Raw genomic sequence first — 20636 nt, forward strand, 5'->3', positions numbered from 1 at the left:
ACGTGGTCAGTTGAAATATTTAACAGACATATAATTTTTTTTAAAACTATTACAGACAGAAAAAGTCCATAAATCAGTGACAGATGATCATCACATGAGGGAGTATCAGAGACCAGAGACCCCCCACCCTTCTGGGTCCTTTAATCTGTCACGGTCTGTAGTTACAGACACTCACCTGTGAAATTCCGTCCGTTTCAAAATACAAAACATGACTTTTCAAATTAAGACAACAGGAAACTAAACTCATTAATTTACCTTTAACAATGACGTCACTCCGATGTGTCGTTTTAAAGAGATGATCAATGGATAAATTATCGTTTGAAACATGAAAGTATTTTATTTGAATCTGTCCATGAGTGTTTTCATTGGTGAGTCTGAACCTGGTGAAGCTGTTCATCTCTCAAGTCGATTAAAGCTCAGTCACACTTCACTCATTCACATTCATCTGGAAATAAGAGGAAACTCAAGAAGCCCTTAACATCTTCATTAAGGCTCTTTCAAATTAAGGGCTTTAGATTTTCAAAGTAAAAAACAGATGAAGCGCTCTGACTTTTTCAGTGATTCATTTCATCCATAAAAACAGACTCTCCCTGTGTTCAACATCCAGAGCAGCAGGTGGCGGTACACACACACACATACACACGCACGCACGCACGCACGCACACTGAGGGCCCTGGGGTCCCGACATGGTTTGTGTTTTATTTATTTTGGGACGAAGTTCATAAAGACAGAAAAATAAAGTCTCTGTAGATTTTTAAAGAAAATGTGTTATTATAGAACTGCACTTTACTAAGCACACACACACACACACACACACACACACACACACACACACACACACACACACACACCTGTGGAGAGTTTCCCCGGAAGACAGGTGTATCGATCAGTTTGATGTATCGATTGATCAGTGATTGGCTCTAACTTCGCACCCTCTGTGGGAGGGAACGGGTGACTGTGAGATCAGACCCGGCAGACGGTGTGTACTCAGCGGGCAGGATGCCATGTGGATGCGGGCTGCTGTCCTGCAGGATGCAGGTTACGCTGCCGTCTCCGAGCCGCTGATAAGCCGCCGACAGGCCGGGGAGGGAGAGCGGAGCAGCCGGTAGACCTGATGACTTTCTTCATACTTTGCTTCTCCCTCACGGAGCCTGGAGCAGCCGGGCAGCCGCTCTCCTCCCCGCACCTCCGGCCACAGTTCTATCGGCGGCTGGCCGTCGGGTCCCTGGGCCCCAGTCCTCTGTCTCCCCGCCGGTTCACATCTGGACCCGGACCAGGTTAGAGTCAGGAGGGCGGATTTCCAGAAAAAGGTGCTTTCGCGGTTTAAGTTTTGAGCATATTGACTGAAAGACTAATTAAGACAAATTCAATAAATTGTTATTTTTATATGTCAATTAGTTTTAAGCGGCTTTGGCTGGTGTCTTAGCCGCTGTCTCTGGTTTCATCCTCCGCCTTTGTCCTCATGTTTTCCCCCGGAGTTCCTCCCCCTGCGGCGCTGGGCGGAGTTTCATACCGGACTAGACGCTCCTTTTGTCGGATTCGTTTCGACCTGACTCCCCGGGGTTTACGGCTGAAAAAAACACACTTTCAAAGTCCCGAAATAACCCAAGCGACCACAGTGGTGTGCAGTAATAGCCCGGGTTTCTGTCTGAACCACAAGGTAAGTAGTGAGTTGTGATTTTTAAGCAGATTTCTGGGGTTTTCTGATCGTTTGTCCCCGAGTCTCCAAAACATTCATGGCGGCTTCGCAGTGAAGGCTTCTGGGGCAGCAGCGAGTCATCCAGCCCGCTCTGCACCGAAATCATCAAATATAAGAGTTCTGGCAGTTTACTGACCGGCACCAGACCAACATGTCGCCGTTATAACATCATTATTTTTTACAACCAAAGACCAAGATGTCGACGAATTTTATCATTTAAGCAGTTTTGCTAAATAATGCGATTATCAGCTACACGTGTCAAATTTAGCTTCAGCTCGGTGTTTTAAAAACATGTGAATTTATTTCGTGTTTGTATCTTCTAAGTTTTTCTCATAATTTCCACATTTAACCTAAAAAGGTTACCGCTAGCTTGTCTCGAGTAGCTCTTTTCGTGCCAGCGGAAGCTACGTGGTGACTCCTGCCGGAGGACGGACGCCATTACCGGGGCAGCTGGAGCCTGGCGGCCCGCTGCTTTCCGCTAATAGCGACCCCGATAATATTCCCGCGGTAAGACCACAGATTCAAACTCGATGTAGCGATGCTAACGTTAGCACACGGCGGCAGATATGTGATCATTAATCAATGTTCACACGCACCGGAGACTCTTTGATTGGTGATGTTTAGCTGTTCACAGACCAAACTTAATTTGTACAAACTTAGAGTTAGTCCGGTCTGCTCTCTACCGCCCTCCGTGTCCCACTGACAACACATCAGACACGGCTGCTATCTACAGTAAGAGCCGCACGGGGAGTTGAATCAGCCGAACTGAAGAGTTTCTCATATAGACTGGAGGAAAAGTCTCAGATCAGCTCTGGGTTTATTTGTGAAACATTTTCTCTGATTTGACAGATTTGTGAACAGAGTCCGGTGAAGCAGCCTTGAGCTCAGCCCGCATCGTGTCCGTTAACCGTTAACTTGAGGGTTTAAGCTGAACATGTTTCACTTGTTCCACTAGAAGGACCGAAACAAACTCCTGATCTTTGCCCTCAGTTTGACCTTGTCAGCGGGCAGCAGTGATACAGCACAGCCGGGGACAGGTCACCTCGGCCGGCCAGTCAGGGTCAGGACAGACGGGGACCAGGTTGATCAGAAACTGACTGTTTGAATTTAACTAAATGTAAAATCTGTATCATCCAGACAGCTCAGATTAAACTCAAGGCCTCCATTAACCCTTTGTTATTTATAATGTATTTATTTCCCCTGACAACACACATGCACCCAGAGAGCCCTCACTTGTCCTTTTACTTTGAAAAACTAACGCTGTAATTTAAAAAGGCCTCAAAGGAAGAGGAAGTGATTCTGGAGGAAAAGAAATACACCCCTCCCTTCAGTGCCCTTTCAGAAGCCCCGCCCCCAAAATACATGGACGCACATTACCAAGGCAACGAATGCAGTGAAGAAAAACAAACCTTATAATATAAAATGTCAACAACCAACATATGAGCAAACAATAAAACAACATGAACACAAACACAACACAGTAAAAACTACAGAGAGTTAGTGGTTTAGATTGTTTTTACTAAACTACAGTGACAGGGGAGGACTTCAAGTTTGTAGTTAAGCTAACAAGGAAGCTAACGTTAACTAGCATAGCATTTTCAATTATCTATCCAACCAAATAAATCCACTTGTGTTTTTAGAGATAAGCGTATTTCTTAATCCAAATTCCAGGTGTATAATGTTATTAACGTTACTAATGTTACCATTTTGCAGATGATCAACATCAGTCGACATTAGCTCTACAGCTAAAGTGTCAGTGTTAGCATTAGCCCCTGATGGTTCCATTTTCTTTGTGCTAAAATGATATTAGCTAGGCTAACACTGCCATAGCCACGACATAATTAAAGAATTATCTTTTAGAACATGAGACTGACTCATGAGACAACAGTGCGACATTCAGCTGAAATGGACCCATGTGATCTATGACGTCGTTAAACAGGAAACTTGTTACAGTCACATGACCATGAGTGACGGAGAACGTCAGGAACTGATTTAAAATCACCTTGAGACAGTTTTCTGTTGCTGTGAAATCAGTTTATAAAGTTTTATCCCGTCTGTAACTGACCAATCAGCTGCTGTAAAGAGCAGAAACTTTCATCTCCAGTAACTAGCCCCGTCCTCTGTCTTATCTCCAGTAACTAGTCCCCTCCTCTGTCTTATCTCCAGTAACTAGTCCCCTCCTCTGTCTTATCTCCAGTAACTAGCCCCGTCCTCTGTCTTATCTCCAGTAACTAGTCCCCTCCTCTGTCTTATCTCCAGTAACTAGGTGAACCAGGACTAATTAAAGGAAACACTGGGTTTAATGGTTTTTCACACACATTCATCTTCTGCAGTATAAAGTTGTATTAACTGTGTGTGTGTGTGTGTGTGTGTGTGTGTGTGTGTGTGTGTTCAGAGGAGGGAGGGGGCGGAGTCTTCTCCGTCAGGTGCTGCATGATGAACGGCAGCAGCAGTGTCTCCACGGCTCAGAGTGCCAGGATCAAAAGCGAACCAGGTAACAAACCACATTCATCATCATCATCATCATCATCATGTTCAGACTTGAGCCATATCAGTGACACACATCCTTCATCAACATGAACACACACTATCGTTTATTCTGACTGTCTCAAACACACACACACACACACACACACACACACACACACACACACACACACACACACACACACACACACAGCACCAGCTGTGGATTAATCCGCTGCTGAAAATAGTGTCCAACAAACACTATGTTTCCTCCTGAGACTTTCCACTAATGGAATCATGAATTCAGTGTCAGTTTATTAGGAACACTGAGATAAATGACACCTGTCAGTGTAACGGTCATCAGGGAGAGCTGAGAGCCACAGGCAGAGGGGGACAGTGTCGAGGGACGGACCAAGGGACTGCTGGTTCCAGTTCGATCATTTTAATAGAAAGCTGTGTGTTCGCACGCAGATGACTGGACTAAGGAGGACTGTCTGACTCTGCTGGAGAGGATCCGCAATCTGCTGCCGGACGGAGACGCCATGAAATACAAAACCACAGAGTCGCACTTCGACTGGGAGAAAGTTTGTTTCGGCAGCTTCACCGGAGACATGTGTCGTCAGAAGTGGCAGAAAGTCTCAACTGAGGTACCAGATCCACACCAGATCCACACAAGATCTACACCAGATCCACACCAGGTTTACACTAGGTTTACACCAGATCTACACCAGATCCACACCAGGTTTACACTAGGTTTACACCAGATCTACACCAGATCCACACCAGATCCACACCAGGTTTACACTAGGTTTACACCAGATCTACACCAGATCTACACCAGATCCACACCAGATCCACACAAGATCTACACCAGATCCACACCAGGTTTACACTAGGTTTACACCAGATCTACACCAGATCTACACCAGATCCACACCAGATCCACACCAGGTTTACACTAGGTTTACACCAGATCTACACCAGATCCACACCAGAGCTACACCAGATCCACACCAGGTTTACACTAGGTTTACACCAGATCTACACCAGATCCACACAAGATCCACACAAGATCTACACCAGATCCACACGAGGTTTACACCAGATCTACACCAGATCCACACAAGATCTACACCAGATCCACACCAGATCTACACCAGATCCACACCAGGTTTACACTAGGTTTACACCAGATCTACACCAGATCCACACCAGGTTTACACCAGATCTACACCAGATCCACACCAGGTTTACACCAGATCCACACCAGATCCACACCAGATCTACACCAGATCCACACCAAGTTTACACCAGGTTTACACCAGATCTACACCGGATCCACACCAGGTTTACACCAGATCCACACCAGATCTACACCAGGTTTACACCAGATCTACACCAGATCCACACCAGATCTACACCGGGTTCACACAAGATCTACACCGGTGGTCACACCAGATCCACACCCGATCTACACCAGATCTACACCAGATCTACACCAGATCTACACCAGATCCACACCAGATCTACACCGGATCCACACCTGGTTTACACCAGATCCACACTAGATCTACACCAGATCTACACCAGATCTACACCAGATCTACACCAGATCCACACCAGATCTACACCAGATCCACACCAGATCTACACCAGATCCACACCAGGTTTACACCAGATCCACACCAGATCCACACCAGATCTACACCAGATCCACACCAAGTTTACACCAGGTTTACACCAGATCTACACCGGATCCACACCAGGTTTACACCAGATCCACACCAGATCTACACCAGGTTTACACCAGATCTACACCAGATCCACACCAGATCTACACCGGGTTCACACAAGATCTACACCGGTGGTCACACCAGATCCACACCAGATCCACACCAGATCTACACCAGATCTACACCAGATCTACACCAGATCTACACCAGATCCACACCAGATCTACACCGGGTTTACACTAGTTCTACACGTTTATCACGTGATGTCAGAACCTGTTTGTGTTTCAGGTTCGTAAATACAGAACGATGACAGAACTGATCGTGGATGCCATCGAGTTCGTGAAGAACCCATACAAAGGAAAGAAACTGAAGGTGAGACTAAACCAGACTGCTGATCCTGGATCTGCTTAATGAAGTTAAGACACAAACATTATGTGACCTTTCTGACCTCTTCCTGTTCAGACTCACCCAGACTTCCCTAAGAAACCTCTGACTCCGTACTTCCGCTTCTTCATGGAGAAACGAGCCAAATATGCCAAAATCCACCCGGAGATGAGCAACCTGGACCTGACCAAGATCCTGTCCAAGAAATACAAGGAGCTGCCTGAGAAGAAGAAGGTGATTTATTTATTGTGAGGCGGTCTAGAAAGTCCAAGTTCAGGTCTCATTCTGTAAAATGTTTTTCTTTATTTTTCTGCAGCAAAAATACATCACAGAGTTTCAACGAGAGAAAGAAGAATTCGAGAAGAACATGGCTCGATTCAAGTCAGTTCAATGCTTCAATAACCTTCATTAGCCTTAGTTAGCTTTCATTAGCCTTCATTAACATTCATTAGCCTTTCATTCATTAGCCTTCATTAAAATTCATTAGCCTTCGTTGGCTTTCATTAACTGGGTGTTAGTTAAGTCAGTAAACTAACTCTAAACTAACTAAACACCACTTCAAATAAAGTGTTACCCTTTGAAGCAGTGATTATTAACTGGAGCCCCCCAGCCGGACCTCAGCCGGACTTCAGCCGGACCTCAGAATATAATGAACTGAGAGTAGGGATGACTCAGATGTTGTTGTCTCTCGTCAGTAAACTGAGAATCTGCAGTATCTGTCGTCAGCTATTTCCTGTCTGATAATATGAAGAAATAAAAGCCTCATTAGACCTAAATAAATAATTCTTTTAATTTGAAATTTTAAAGTGTGTGTTCCTGCTGACTGACTGTGAACCCTTCAGAACAAACATAGCATAGGCTGTTAGCCTTAGCAAGGCTAACGTCAGCTGTCCTGCAGGGAGGACCACCCGGAGCTGATTGAGGAGAGGAAGAAGTCAGACCTGCCCGAGAAACCCAAGACCCCCCAACAGCTATGGTACAACCACGAGAAGAAGACCTACATGAAGCTGCACCCTGAGGTACGCACACCGCACCCTGATCTGAGGGGGGGCCACACACCCAGTCCTCCTCAACTGCACTCTCAATGAGAGTGTGGACAGATGTGAACAGATGTTGTGATGTCAATAATAATATATGATATACCAGACTTTCAGCTCCAGACCCTGGACCAGACCATAGCTCCTGCTTTACTGGTGTGGAGGACCATGTTTTGTCGTCTTGGTTTGTTTGTAATAACGGGGTTTTGAACAGGACCTGGACCTGAACTTAAAGCTACAGATCAGTGATCCTGGTCTGGACCAGATGAAGTGGACTACAGGTGTAAGGGTAACCTGACCCACCTGTCTGTGTGTTTCAGGTGAGTCAGAAGGAGCTGAAGGAGGCTCTGAGGAGACAGTGGTCCCAGCTGTCTGACAAGAGGAGACTCAAGTGGATCAGCAAGGCCCTGGAGCTCCAGAAGGACTACGAGGTACCAGACCAGACTGTACTGAATCAGACTAGACTGAACACTGACCCCGACTGAACTGGACCACACTGGACTGAGCTGAACCAAAGACCAGGTTCTCTATGGGATTCACTCAAGTCAGGTCCCTATTACACCCAGGATCAGGATCAGTCTGACTGGGATATTTCAGATCCTTAGAACCCGGAACAGGACAGGATTCTGGAGACCAGGTTCAACAGAGAGATGTTGATGTGTTGATTTTGTGTGTGTGTGTGTGTGTGTGTGTGTGTGTGTGTGTGTGTGTGTGTGTGGTGTGTGTGTGTGTGTGTGTGTGTGTGTGTGTAGGACAGTATGAGAGCATATCATGTGGCTCATCCAGATGTGAACTCAGACGATCACGTTCGGTCTGTCCTCACCAAAGCAGAGCGGCAGCTGAAGGACAAGTTTGACGGACGGCCAACCAAACCGCCACCGTGAGTCCACGAAACCAAATTAATGAGTGTAACACTAACGAAAAAATGAAACAGAAGCTAACAGAGGCTAACAGAAACAGAAGCTAACAGAAACAGAAGCAAACAGAAGCTAACAGAAACAGAAGCTAACAGAGGCTAACAGAAACAGAAGGGCTAACAGAAACAGAAGCTAACAGACGCTAACAGAAACAGAAGCTAACAGAGGCTAACAGAAACAGAAAGGCTAACAGAAACAGAAGCTAACAGAGGCTAACAGAAACAGAAAGGCTAACAGAAACAGAAGCAAACAGAAGCTAACAGAAACAGAAGCTAACAGAGGCTAACAGAAACAGAAAGACTAACAGAAACAGAAGCTAACAGAGGCTAACAGAAACAGAAAGGCTAACAGAAACAGAAGCAAACAGAAGCTAACAGAAACAGAAGCTAACAGAGGCTAACAGAAACAGAAAGGCTAACAGAAGCAGAGGCTAACAGAGGCTAACAGAAACAGAAGCAAACAGAGGCTAACAGAATCAGAAGCAAACAGAAGCTAACAGAAACAGAAGCTAACAGAGGCTAACAGAAACAGAAAGGATAACAGAAACAGAAGCTAACAGAGGCTAACAGAAACAGAAAGGCTAACAGAAACAGAAAGGCTAACAGAGGCTAACAGCTGTGTGTCTGACAGGAACGGTTACTCTCTGTACTGTGCCGAGCTGATGGTCAACATGAAGGATGTCCCGAGCACTGAGCGCATGGTGCTCTGCAGTAAACAGTGGAAGATGATGACGCAGAAGGAGAAGGACATGTTTCAGAAACGCTGCGAGCAGGTGAGCATCAACATGCTGACACGCTAACAGACAGGATGTATACCTGTCACACCTGCTCTCATCTCACCTGTCTGTCTGTGTCCGACCAGAAAAAGAAGCAGTACGACATCGACCTGCAGAGGTTCCTGGAGGTATGTCAGCTTCAGCCATCAGCTGATGATCCTGCACACACACACACACACACACACACACACACACACACACACACACACACACACACACACACACACACACACACACACACACACACACACACACACACACGCACACACACACACACGCACACACACTCTGGGCTGATGGGAAAAGGTCAAACATTCAGACAGTAGAAAGATGCAGTAAAAGTGAATGATATCGGCCTGTCTGTTCAGAGTCTTCCGGAGGAGGAGCGAGACCGAGTCCTGACTGAGGAAAAACTGGGCGGGTCCAGATTGGGAGGGGGTGTGGCCGCTAGCCCACACAGAGCCAAGTCTCCTTCTGTCAAGGTCTGAAAGCTCCTCGTATTTTATTAATGCGTCTGGAATCATCTCTGACAGTAAACTAACCTGGAGGGGGGATTTTCACTTCAGGAGCGGTGTCGGGAGGCGGAGCCAGAGCCGTGGGTACCTGCTGGAACGCCAAAAGAAAGACGGGATGGGAAGAAGACGGCGAAGCTTCCAGAGACGCCAAAAACAGCTGAGGAGATGTGGCAGCACAGTGTGATCGGAGACTACCTGGCTAAATACAGAGTGAGTGTGATTCTGTCTGACAGCTTAAATGTTTTCATTAGTTCATTAATTAAAACATTTGATTAGAAAAGTCTCAGTCAGAATTAGTGACATCACAGAACTGTCAGAGCAGATGTTAACCAGGCTTTTATTGTGAAGGAGCTGACAGTCCACAGAACTGGGTCTGAGTGTTTGTAGGATCAGTCAGTGAAATGTTTAACGGCCTGTTGGTCGACTGTTGGTCCACAGAGTGACCGCAGGAAGGCGCAGGCGGCGATGGAGGCGGCCTGGAAGTCCATGGAGAAGAAGGAGAAGATTCCCTGGATCAAGAAGGCGGCCGAGGACCAGAAGCGTTACGAGGTTCAGTACCAACCTGTGGTCAGTGAGCCACGCCCCTCCCCCACACTGACCCCGCCCCAAGAATCACCAGCGCGCCCCCCCCCCCCATGTTGTGTGGCTCTGTGTGTGTGTTGTACTGACTGTTGGTGTCCTGCAGAGGGAGCTGTTGGAGATGAGGGCTCCACCCGCAGCTCAGGGTCAGAGGAAACCCAAGTTTGATGGAGAACCAAAGAAACCTCCAGTGTGAGTGTGATCAGGACAGATGTTGTCCAGCTGTGATGTCACACGGCAGGAAGTTACAGCTGATGTTTAAACAGCAGAAACTGTTCACCACTTCTTTTGATTCATTTAAAGATCAGCTGTTGTTCACTTGAGATAATGAAGTGATTATTAAATGATAAATATCAGTGGATGAATGAAGCAAGAAGAGTTCAGGTCAGAGGTCAACAGTGTGTTTATTACTCCTTTTAAACAGACAATTTAAAGACTAAACAGCCCTATATTAAGCCACGCCCCCTGCCGTTTCATCCAACAGGAGCGGGTATCAGATGTTCTCGCAGGAGCTGCTGACCAATGGCGAGCTGAACCACTTCAGCCTGAAGGAGCGGATGGTGGAGATCGGGAAGAGGTGGCACAAACTGAGCCAGAGTCAGAAAGACAAGTACAAGAAGCTGGTGGAGGAGCAGCAGGTGGAGTACAAGGCCGAGCTGGAGGCCTGGGTCAAGGTGAGCTGCTGCTCAACGGCACTGCGGCACTCAGAGCATCACACTGTTATAATGAATTAGTGATGATGGACTGATTACAGCGCCCTCTGGTGGCGTCACCTGGTTACAGCCACCAAAACTACAAAAGTCACATGTTGGATAAAAACAGAAAATGATGATGATGATGATGATGATGAGTTTCACCTTCCTCCCTCTCTTCTTCTTCCAGTCTCTGTCTCCTCAGGATAGAGCCGTCTACAAAGAGTTCTCCTCCTCGGTGAGTTTCCTCTTCTGTTTCTTCCCACTAAGCTAACACAATATTAGCATGAGTAACCTTACTAAGCTCACATAATTAGCTTAATACTCCATTAGCTAATAGAGCACAAGCTAACACAATATTAGCATGAGTAACCTAGCTAAGCTCACATAATTAGCGTAATACTCCATTAGCTAATAGAGCACAAGCTAACATAATATTAGCAGGGTTTAACAACCAGATAGACTACTGAGATGTTAACATTACATTAGCACGGCTGACTGCTAAACTATTGTTACACCTCAACAAAAGTTTTACATGTATTTTTTCTTTTACTTTTGTGATGATGTGTAATTTTTGGACTGAAACGAAGTTTATCTGCAATAAGTATCGTTATTGCAAAATTAAATAAAGTTGTAAAGTTTTCATAAAATGAAGGCGGAACCACTGGTGCAGCTGCTCGACGAACAACAGTTAGCTGTTAGCTCCTAACAGAAAGTAGAACTGGTTACCGGTCATCTGCGCCATTAATTTATGCATTTCAGCCTGTGAGATATAATAAAATCTGTGTCCAGATGGCGGACCTTCCCTGCCGTAAACTGTTGTTAGCATGGCTAAGCTAACGTGGAATAATACTGAATGTATTTGTGCAGAATGGGTCGTCAGAACTATTTTAATCTTAATTTTATCCTTTTAAAGGAGAACCTGTACTGTCTGTAAGCTAATGTAAATTAGCATTGTTACAACAATCCTTTACAGGCTAACAGAATTAAGCTAAGTGACTCTGCAGGTTACTGGTAGTGTGTCAACTTGTTTGTTTGTTTGTTTGGTCCTTGGTCAGAAACGTCGCAGCACCACTAAAGCTCGCAGCAGCCCCGGAGCTAAAGTCCGTGTGACGGCGAAGGGGAAGGCAGTTGGTTCGAGAGCCGCAACACCGGGGGTCGGGGTGGGCAAGAGGGCCATGGCGTACCGAGCCAAGGTAACACACTACACAACTGAACAACACGTGAACACACGCTCTCTCACACACACAAACACACACTTCACAACATGTGAACACAGAAATGAAACATAAAAATATAAAGTTGATTTCTTTTAATTAATTCAGTCCTTGTTAACTAGTCAGTGTTGGTCATCTCTAACGACCTGCTGTGATTGGTCGGTGGAGTGCGGTCTGTCAGGCTGCGCCACATAAACCTGTGTGTGTGTTTACAGCAGGATATGTCTGACACAGACGAGGAGGAAGAGAAGAGTGACTCCTCTGACTCTGATGAAGATGACGAGACGTCAGGAAGCACAGACAGCGACGATGATGATGATGAGGTGACGGCTTCAATCTGTGATTGGTTGATTGGATTAATAAAAATGATTGTGGCACTAAAACATAAATATATTACACATATATGAAGAGGTTTAAACCTTTAAGATTTATCAAATAACATGACATTTTTCAGATACAGGGATTCACTACAAATATAATCTATGAATAAATTAATGGATTATAATATATTGATTTGTTCTTAAACAAATTTAAGGAGCTTTTTAAGGGCTGAAAAACACTTAAATGTATCTTCTGTCCTTAAAGCCATTTCCTTTCAGGTAATAATAACTTTTAATGTTATTTGGTAAAATTTAAGTGTTTTTTTTACCCCTTAAAGACTTTAATAGAAGACTAATAGTTTTATAAACACCTGAATCTATCACAGTCAGTAACTTTAGCCTTTAACAATTCCCTTATATTAGCCACTTAAAGACCTTAATGACATTGAGTGTAAATTAATGGAGTTGTAAGGTAAAACCCAGACTCACCATGGCAACCATCTTGTAACAGCTGAGCAAACACATTCCACACGAGTTAACTTGAACTTTTTTGTGGTTTCCTCAGAACGACGACGAGGATGATGAGGATGATGAAGATCAAACGTCCTCTGAGGAATCCAGTGACTCGGACTCGGACTAGCTCCACCCTTTCTCCCTCATTGGAGAGGACAGGCTGTGCAGGCCACGCCTCCTCACGTGCCAATCATCCAGGCGGACCAATGAGAAATGGTGACATCACACCGCTGTCAGGGGGCGGAGCCTGATGGAGCATTTTGTTACTTCTGTTTGTTTCTGTTTTTTATTGAGTGTTTGTTGGTTTTTATCTGACGGACGTTTTAGCCGGGCGGAGACGGGGTGAGTTTTTTTTTTTGTTTGTTTTTGTTGACGGTGGGCGGGGTTTGTACAGAGTTTGCAGGCAGAGGGGAAGGGCCTATGGTTGTCGTTAGCTACCACTGAGGGAGGAGTCAGTGTTCATCCTCCAATCAGCCGCCTGCCTGACAAAATTATTAACAAATAAATGCACTTTTTCTCACGTGTGTTGTGATTTTTTTATGTGACAAAAACAACCACAGTCTCACCTGTGGACCAGGAAGTCAAAGACGACACAGAGCCAGGTGCGTTGGCTTCAGGTTTTATAGACATTTGAATTAATAGATTTATAGAATATAAACAAGCTTCTTCCCTCAGACGTCAGTCACCTGATACACAAATAAATAATCTGACCTTTGACCCCGACATCAATCACCCACACATTATCCTAACTGATCCTCCAGGCCTTTGGCACACATACCATGTTACCATGGTAACACTCACCCCTCCTGTCCTCCAGTCATGTGCACTCAGAGAAAACTACAGTACCCATCGTGATTTTAGAGTCCCACACATGCACCATCATAATCGTTACCACGGTTACCAAACATTATAAAAAGGGACTCCCCCCTCCCCCCCTGAAAAAAAACAAGATATGTTTGTTCATTCACACAGTGACCAATCAGATCACAGCCTGAACTCAGCCAACATTACACGTTCAAAGACCAGTTCACCTGCCGACCACGTTCCAAATCTCATCAGCTCACAAGGTCCTTGAACTCAGCACGGAGATTTAATTTAACCAAAAGAAAAGTTTGACTGAGGTCACGTCATATTTCTATCAACAGGTTTATAGATAAACATAAAGGGGAGTTAACATTCCACAGTTCCATTAAAGCTGATTCTTCTTAAAAAACTGAGCTGCATTCTCGAGCAGAAACCAAATAATAACATGAAACGTTTTAGAGACTCTGGTGGCTGCTCTGATCCAGACTGAGGGCTGATGTGGAAAGTGGTCTGACAGCAGCAGGACGTCCTGTAGAGAGCTGTTGGTCTGAAGGTCCACCTGAAACTGATCACTGCGATCACCTGATCACTGATCAGTTGGTTCATAAAACATCAGTTTCTCTCGAGGTGACGTGATGTTTTATAGACAAACGGATTGATAATCAATAATAAAAATGATCATAAGTTGGAGCTGTGATGTCAATGAACAGGTGAATCCTCACAGACGGCACATCCTGTCTCTCACACACACACACACACACACACACACACACACACACACACACACACACACACACACACACACACACACACACACACACACACACACACACACACACACAGGGCGTCATAGTGGCACGTCCAGCAGCTTCTTGTGCAGGTACTGCTTCACCTCCTCGATGCCGTTCAGCTTCTCCAGCTCGTGATACGGCAGCTGAGAGAGAGAGACCACAGGTCACATGATGAGGAGACACTCCGCCTAGCTTAGCACAAAGACTGGAAGAACTGTTAGCCTAGCTCCATCAAAAGAGGAATCCCCCTCCAGCTGATTTATACGTCAGGTGTTTAGTCAACAGGTGAACACAGGTGTAGAAACAGGCAGGAGCAGGTAGTGCTGGACTTCAGACTGATGACCAGCTGATTGATGGTCTAACACATATACACCTGTCCGGCACTGACCTGCAGGATGATGTATCCCAGCAGCCTCAGGTGGCGGTCTCTCATGGCGCGGGAACCGACCAGCACCTCTGAGTTGTGGCAGTAGTGCCACTTGTCGTTGACGGACATGATGACCCTGTGGAGACAAGAACTGGATCAGGTTCTCTGAAGTGGTTCTGGTTTTGTGAGGTGTACTCGGGACTCTGAGTAGGACTGACCTCCGGATCTGTCTCTGCTCTGTGGGGGGGTTGTCGGGGTCAGGTCTGTCAGGGGGGTGGAGCTGTGGCGGTGATGGGGGCCCTCTGTCGGCCCCGGACCCCTCAGGATACGTCACGCCCTCATAGAACCCCGGCAGCTCACAGTCTGTCCCCTGGCCCCCGGGGGCCCCCGTCCCCCCCTCATCCTCCAGGATCTTCCCAATGGAAAACTGGAAGAGTGAATCCGGGGCCGTAGCTCCCGCAGGTCCCTGAGCCCCTGGCGGGGCGAGGCCATCGGAGGGGGGGCTGCTGAGCGTGGAGCTGTCCTGGCTCTCCAGCGAGTGCTCTTTAGGCAGGCTGGAGTAGTACTCTGCCGCAGGGATGTAGTAGGGGCCGTAGTCTAAGGGGCCCCCGTTAGTCCCAGGCCGAGGGGGTCCCGAGGACACCGCAGCCCCCGTTGTGCTTCGGATTTGGTGGGGCATGAAGGACCTGGGCTCCATCGCGCCACTCAGAGCCTCACTCACCTGACACGGCTGCTCGCCGCCCTCCTCCAGCGCTGCAAACGGAGAGAACCTCTGGAACTCTGAGGTCACCACGGCAACCGCACCGTCACCCGGCTTGGACGCTACGCCGACACAGGAAGGAGGAACAATGCTCAGAGCCAGACCAGCTGCGGTCCTGATGGGTAGAACCCGACCAGAACCGTCTATCCACAACACGAAGTCTGGGAACAGGAGAGTCAGGTTAGAACAGTACTCAGTGTAGTACTCTGAAGTACTCAGAGTGTAGTACTCAGAGTGTAGTACCTGTGTAGTATCCTGGGGCGAGTACTTCATCCTGTTTGTAGTTCTGTTCTCCGACCAGCTGACGTAACGCCTCGGCCACCAGACCTTTGTAACTGAGAGAAGACGGACTGATCAGAACCTGCTGAGATCAGACTGACACCCGTCAACAGGTCAGCAGATCAGTACAGGTGCGTGTGCAGGTGTGTACATACAGGTGAGTGTTACCTGTACTTGCGGTTGACCTCATCAGCAGTCAGAGCGTGGTCAAACATCAGGACCTTGTGGGCGTCCTGCAGCCGGGGTCCGGTGTAGTCACGGTACTCCAGCTCCACGGCGGCGTCCAGCAGCGACAGATACCTCCGGACGATCAGAGCGTAGGGGCTGTCTGTGGGGGAGGGGCAAAGAACAGCTGGTTCAGTGGGAGGACTGGGCTTTGAACTGGTTGAACTGGTTGTATTGGTACTGACTGGTGACGTTGCTGATGAAGGCGGAGGAGAAGACGCGGTGCAGCACCAGGCCGGGGAAGTGTCCCAGCTGGAACAGAGACATGAGGATGTTGACGGTGGCGAGTGGCGAGCTGAGCGCCTTCAACTCCACCACCTCCTCCAGCCGAGTGAAGAACTGCTGCTCGCCGGACGGACGGTAGCTCATCCTGCTGAACGGGAACACCAGCTTCTGGATCACCTGAGGACAGAGACAACACACCTGAAGAGTCCCGTTCACAAGCCCTGGAGACCACGTGCCGGCCGGCTTGACCTCACCTTACTGTCCAGGTACTCTGCCTTCTTCACCAGGAAGTCTGCGATGGTGTCGAGCAGGCGGGTCTCTCTTAGTCGATGGCGAGCGACGTATTTGGCGATCAGAGCCATCGTGTACGGTGTGATACTGTCCACCTTCTTCGGCAGCTCCTCTGACAGAGAGCAACAATCAGCAGGTCACATGGTCAGATAGCCGAGTGCTCAATGGCTCCTTACTCTTTTTCTGACAGACAGGTGATCACATCAGCTGACTGATCGAAACTCACCTGCGAGGCTACTGATGAACCTCTCCTGTCTGTTCTGGTAGAACAGGTGAGAGCTGAAGATCAGCTCCAGACTCTTGTTGCTTGCCTCTCGAGCGCATGCCGCCAGCATCTCATCCAACAGCGCCATCTCCTGGTCACGGACGCCACTGACGCTCGCCAGAGTGTGTTTGACCAGGCGCAGGATCTTCCTGGAGACACACAGACAATGTCAGAGTCTCTCTCTCACTCTCACACACACACACACACACACACACACACACACACAACACACACACACACACACACACACACACACACACACACACACACACACACACACACAAACACACACCTGTTGGCAAGCAGCTGTTCTGGGTTTGGAGGCGTGGTGTTGTTGCTGGCGGTGGTGGCGCCCCCTGCAGCAGCAGCAGGTTCCTGCAGCGAGCGCCACTTGAGTCTGTAGTAGGAGAGCAGCAGGAAGAGCGTCTGCGGGTGGCGCTCTCGCTCCAGGTTCTTCTCCAGGCCGGCGAGGCAGGCCTCCGTCAGCGGGTGCTGGCTGCCCGGGTGGAGCTTCATGCTGGAGCTGAACACCATGGACACGTCCTTCTGGTTAAACTGGTTCAGTCTGGACTGAGACTCCGCCTCCAACACCTGGACCACCTGAGAGTCGCTGGGAAGACCTGAACGTGTAATGATAATAACATGAGTTAGAGTGTGAGACAGGTGAGCTGTGGTGTAATGATGTTATCGAGGCAGGACAGCATCTAGCTTCAGCTACAGGTACGCCGAGACACACCTGAACCTCACCTGAGGGAAGGAGTATAAAGAGCATTAACCAGTCAGAGACCGGTGTTGTGTTTCATTACGGCGACTCACCGAGCGCCGCCACGGCGTACAAACAATTGACGATGCTGAAGTTGTCAAACTTGCTGCAGTCGTTGACGATGGCGTTACAGAGTGTCTGGAAGTCCTGATGGTCCAGGATCTGACGTCCGTCACCGCCCTCAGCTCCTCCCCCTCCTCCTCCTGAGGCCTCGGTGTCGTCCCCTCCGGTTCGCGGCGGCTGCGTGGCCTGCAGCAGCTGCCCGATCTTCTGCAGGGCGACAGGGTAGTGGTTGTGGGAGATCTTGGCGGGGTTCTGGGTGACCCATCGCAGAACCTCGTCAGGCCGCCGTGAGCGCTCGATCAGACGCTTCATGGTGAAGAACGTGTCATAGCTCATCTTCTCGTGGATGAAGTTCCACGTCTTTTTCTTGCTGCCGGGGGCCGCAGCCCCTCCACCTGGGGCCCCTCCACCGTACGTATGAAAGTGGGTGTGGTGCTGGTAGTGGGGGGGCAGTGGGGGCGGGGCCAGGTGGGCGGGCTGCGGGTGGGGGTGAGGATGGGGGTGAGGGTGGTAGTGGTGATGGAAGTGTGCTCCTCGGTGGGAGTCGGGGCGGCCCTGGTACAGAGGGTAGGCGGGGGGAGGCGGAGCCGGGTGCGGGTGGTGGGGGAGGTGAGGGTGAGGAGGGTGGGGGGCCTCAATCACGGACAGCCCCGACCTTCGCCCCTGTTTAACCCCACCTCCTCCCCCTCCTCCCCCCGCGGTGCTGTAGAGGCGGGTGGCGTACATGGCAACAGACTGAGCGGTGCGGTGGGGGCAGCAGGGAGGGAGGCGGTGAGCTCGGCTCAGGAGGCGCCACCCAGTGGACAAACACAGCATAGTCTGACAGCCAGGACACCTGGAGGCAACAGGACACCGCTCCTACAGAGAAGGAGAAGAAGGAGAAGAAGAAAAACTTAAATGGTCAATTTCAAAACTTCTAACAATTTACCAGTGGACAATTAAAACCCCACCATCAAAAAGAAAAACATCAACAACAACAACAACAACAACAACACACTCCTACCTACAAGTTAAAAAAAACTAAAAGCTGAGCTGCAGTGAGGAAGGAGAAGAAGGAGAACAGCTGGGTTTTAATCTGCACAAATTCATCTAACTTTAAAATTATCAACAAAAATAATCAATCATCATCAAAATGAGTTTCCACATGAAACATTATAAAAACTGGGTCTGAAGCTCATCTCCTCTGACTTCCTGGTTGAGAAAACCTGGATCTTTAGCCCCGCCCACCACCTGCTGGCTCCAGGTGGACAGGTGAAAGAGCATCAAGATGGTGAGAGGAGGAAACATCAGAGAGACTCAGCCACATGTTTGAGCCTCAGTCAGACCCAGACTCAGAGGAGGAGTCTGAGACCAGAACCAGAGACTAGCAGATGGGTCAGAACAGTTAGCTAGTTGCCATCTTTTCAGAATTATTAGCATCTTTTCAGAATTATTAGCGTAGTTAGCATCTCATGGGAGCTGGTGGAGGTCTGAACAGTCTGAAGGAGGCGGATTGCACAGACTCACTGACTTCCTGTTTATACAGGAAGTGCCAAAAGCTGCTGAACTACAGCAACAAACCAATGACTCACAGAGTCAAACTGATCAGAACCAACATGGCTCTGGACCCGAGCTGCAGCCACACATGATTCAAACATTGTTCTCATCATCAGTTAATCTGCAGATAAGTGATGGTTCTGACCACCTGCTGCTGGTCAAATAGCAGGAAGTTCTGCTGAAAACCAACCAATCATTCTGTTCTGATCAGAATCTGTTGCATCTCATTACACATCAGCAAATAACTAAGACTGAAGACGTAAACAAGGTAAACAAATCTGTCCTGTGTTTACGTCTTCATAGACAGATAGATACTTTATTTATCCCCTAGGGGAAATTCATGTGTCCAGTAGCTCATTAGTAATAATAATAATAATAAACAGTAATAATTAAATCAGTCCGGTTCCTTTGGCTGAGGGGTTCTACAGCCTCATGGCAGTGGATTTATCTACTGAACCTTTAGATCAGATCACCATGTCTGAGGCTTTGACCAGATTGATACCTCTGAATCCGAACTGATCATGATCAATCGATTAATAAGCCTGACAGCTAGTCACTCACACTCCCTGTCTACCTGCACCCTCCCCCCACCGGACGACCTGTCAGCTGACCTCAGACCACAGGCCGACAGGCTAACAGCATATAGCAGCCAGTTAGCCGGTTAACATATACCCCCATCCCTGAGCGCAGCGACAGATACTTCACCACTTATGTCATATACATATGATGACGTCATGCTTTAGGTGACGTACTTGTAGTGTAGTTTGAGGCTAATCAGGTAGCTCCCATACTAATGCTAACCGGCTGTCACTTAGCAGCCCGGCTAACAAGGCTAGCGGCAGCATGTCGGGGAATTCACTCAAACACTGCGACAGACACAGTAAAGCTAACTGATGCTACATGCTTCACTAAGTTAAAACAGACAGTGTGTGAGCTAAGCTAAGTTAACTGTCTGATCTGGTCTGTTAGCCTATTAGCACGTTAGCATCGGTCTGTCCTTCTCCCAGCAGCGCTGACGGATAACCTGCTAACTACCCGGGCCAAACCCGGGCTAAACCCGGGTTAACCGGCCTGTCTGTGCCCGGCAGTGACGGGGTGTTACCTCATAGCTCAGTAACACCGGCAGCTCCGCTCTGCTGAAACACTTGAGGCCGCAGAGAGTGCGGTTTCAGCGGGGAAACAGGCAGCGGTCAGCCGCTTCATTCCTCCGCACAGACCGCAGCCATCATCGGCTACCCGGCATGCAATTGGAGCGTGGGGGTGGGGGGTGGCACGGCGACACCTGGCGGCTGCTGTCTGTCACCTGTAACCTCCTTATTTATTGTGATAATTTATAAATAAACAGGTAGAGAGTTTATTAGCTGTAATTCATTACTCTGTTAATGGTTAATAAATCAGTTAAGAGATATTAATAAAAGCA

At 48.0% G+C, this 20636-nt stretch overlaps 2 protein-coding genes across 4 annotated transcripts; one reads left to right on the forward strand and one right to left on the reverse strand.

The window, feature by feature from the left end:
• The first annotated feature begins 932 nt into the window (after positions 1-932).
• ubtfl (upstream binding transcription factor, like) lies at positions 933-13367 on the forward strand. Of its 3 annotated transcripts, none has more exons than XM_056391494.1 (20): positions 933-1660; positions 4095-4193; positions 4637-4812; positions 6187-6270; positions 6361-6516; positions 6599-6663; positions 7181-7301; positions 7640-7750; positions 8072-8199; positions 8867-9008; positions 9098-9139; positions 9380-9493; positions 9578-9736; positions 9965-10093; positions 10212-10297; positions 10590-10779; positions 10988-11035; positions 11856-11993; positions 12233-12337; positions 12900-13367. In XM_056391494.1, the coding sequence occupies exons 2-20, from the start codon at positions 4133-4135 to the stop codon at positions 12972-12974; spliced, it is 2130 nt and encodes a 709-aa protein (XP_056247469.1). In that variant the 5' UTR covers positions 933-1660; positions 4095-4132; the 3' UTR covers positions 12975-13367. The 3 variants fall into 3 exon arrangements, with proteins under 3 accessions (XP_056247469.1, XP_056247468.1, XP_056247470.1); XM_056391493.1 differs by having other exon boundaries at positions 938-1660; positions 12230-12337; XM_056391495.1 differs by having other exon boundaries at positions 940-1660; positions 9965-10075; positions 12230-12337.
• Positions 13368-13454: 87 nt separating this feature from the next.
• fastk (Fas-activated serine/threonine kinase) lies at positions 13455-20465 on the reverse strand. Its single transcript, XM_056391478.1, has 11 exons — positions 20319-20465; positions 17671-18538; positions 17147-17474; positions 16816-17003; positions 16553-16701; positions 16259-16475; positions 16017-16176; positions 15813-15904; positions 15028-15730; positions 14831-14945; positions 13455-14585 (listed from the first exon to the last, which is right to left on the reverse strand). The coding sequence occupies exons 2-11, from the start codon at positions 18494-18496 to the stop codon at positions 14499-14501; spliced, it is 2865 nt and encodes a 954-aa protein (XP_056247453.1). The 5' UTR covers positions 18497-18538; positions 20319-20465; the 3' UTR covers positions 13455-14498.
• Between the last annotated feature and the right edge of the window lie 171 nt (positions 20466-20636).

The sequence above is a fragment of the Seriola aureovittata genome, chromosome 12 (genome assembly GCF_021018895.1).
Source record: "Seriola aureovittata isolate HTS-2021-v1 ecotype China chromosome 12, ASM2101889v1, whole genome shotgun sequence".
NCBI lineage: Eukaryota > Metazoa > Chordata > Actinopteri > Carangiformes > Carangidae > Seriola > Seriola aureovittata.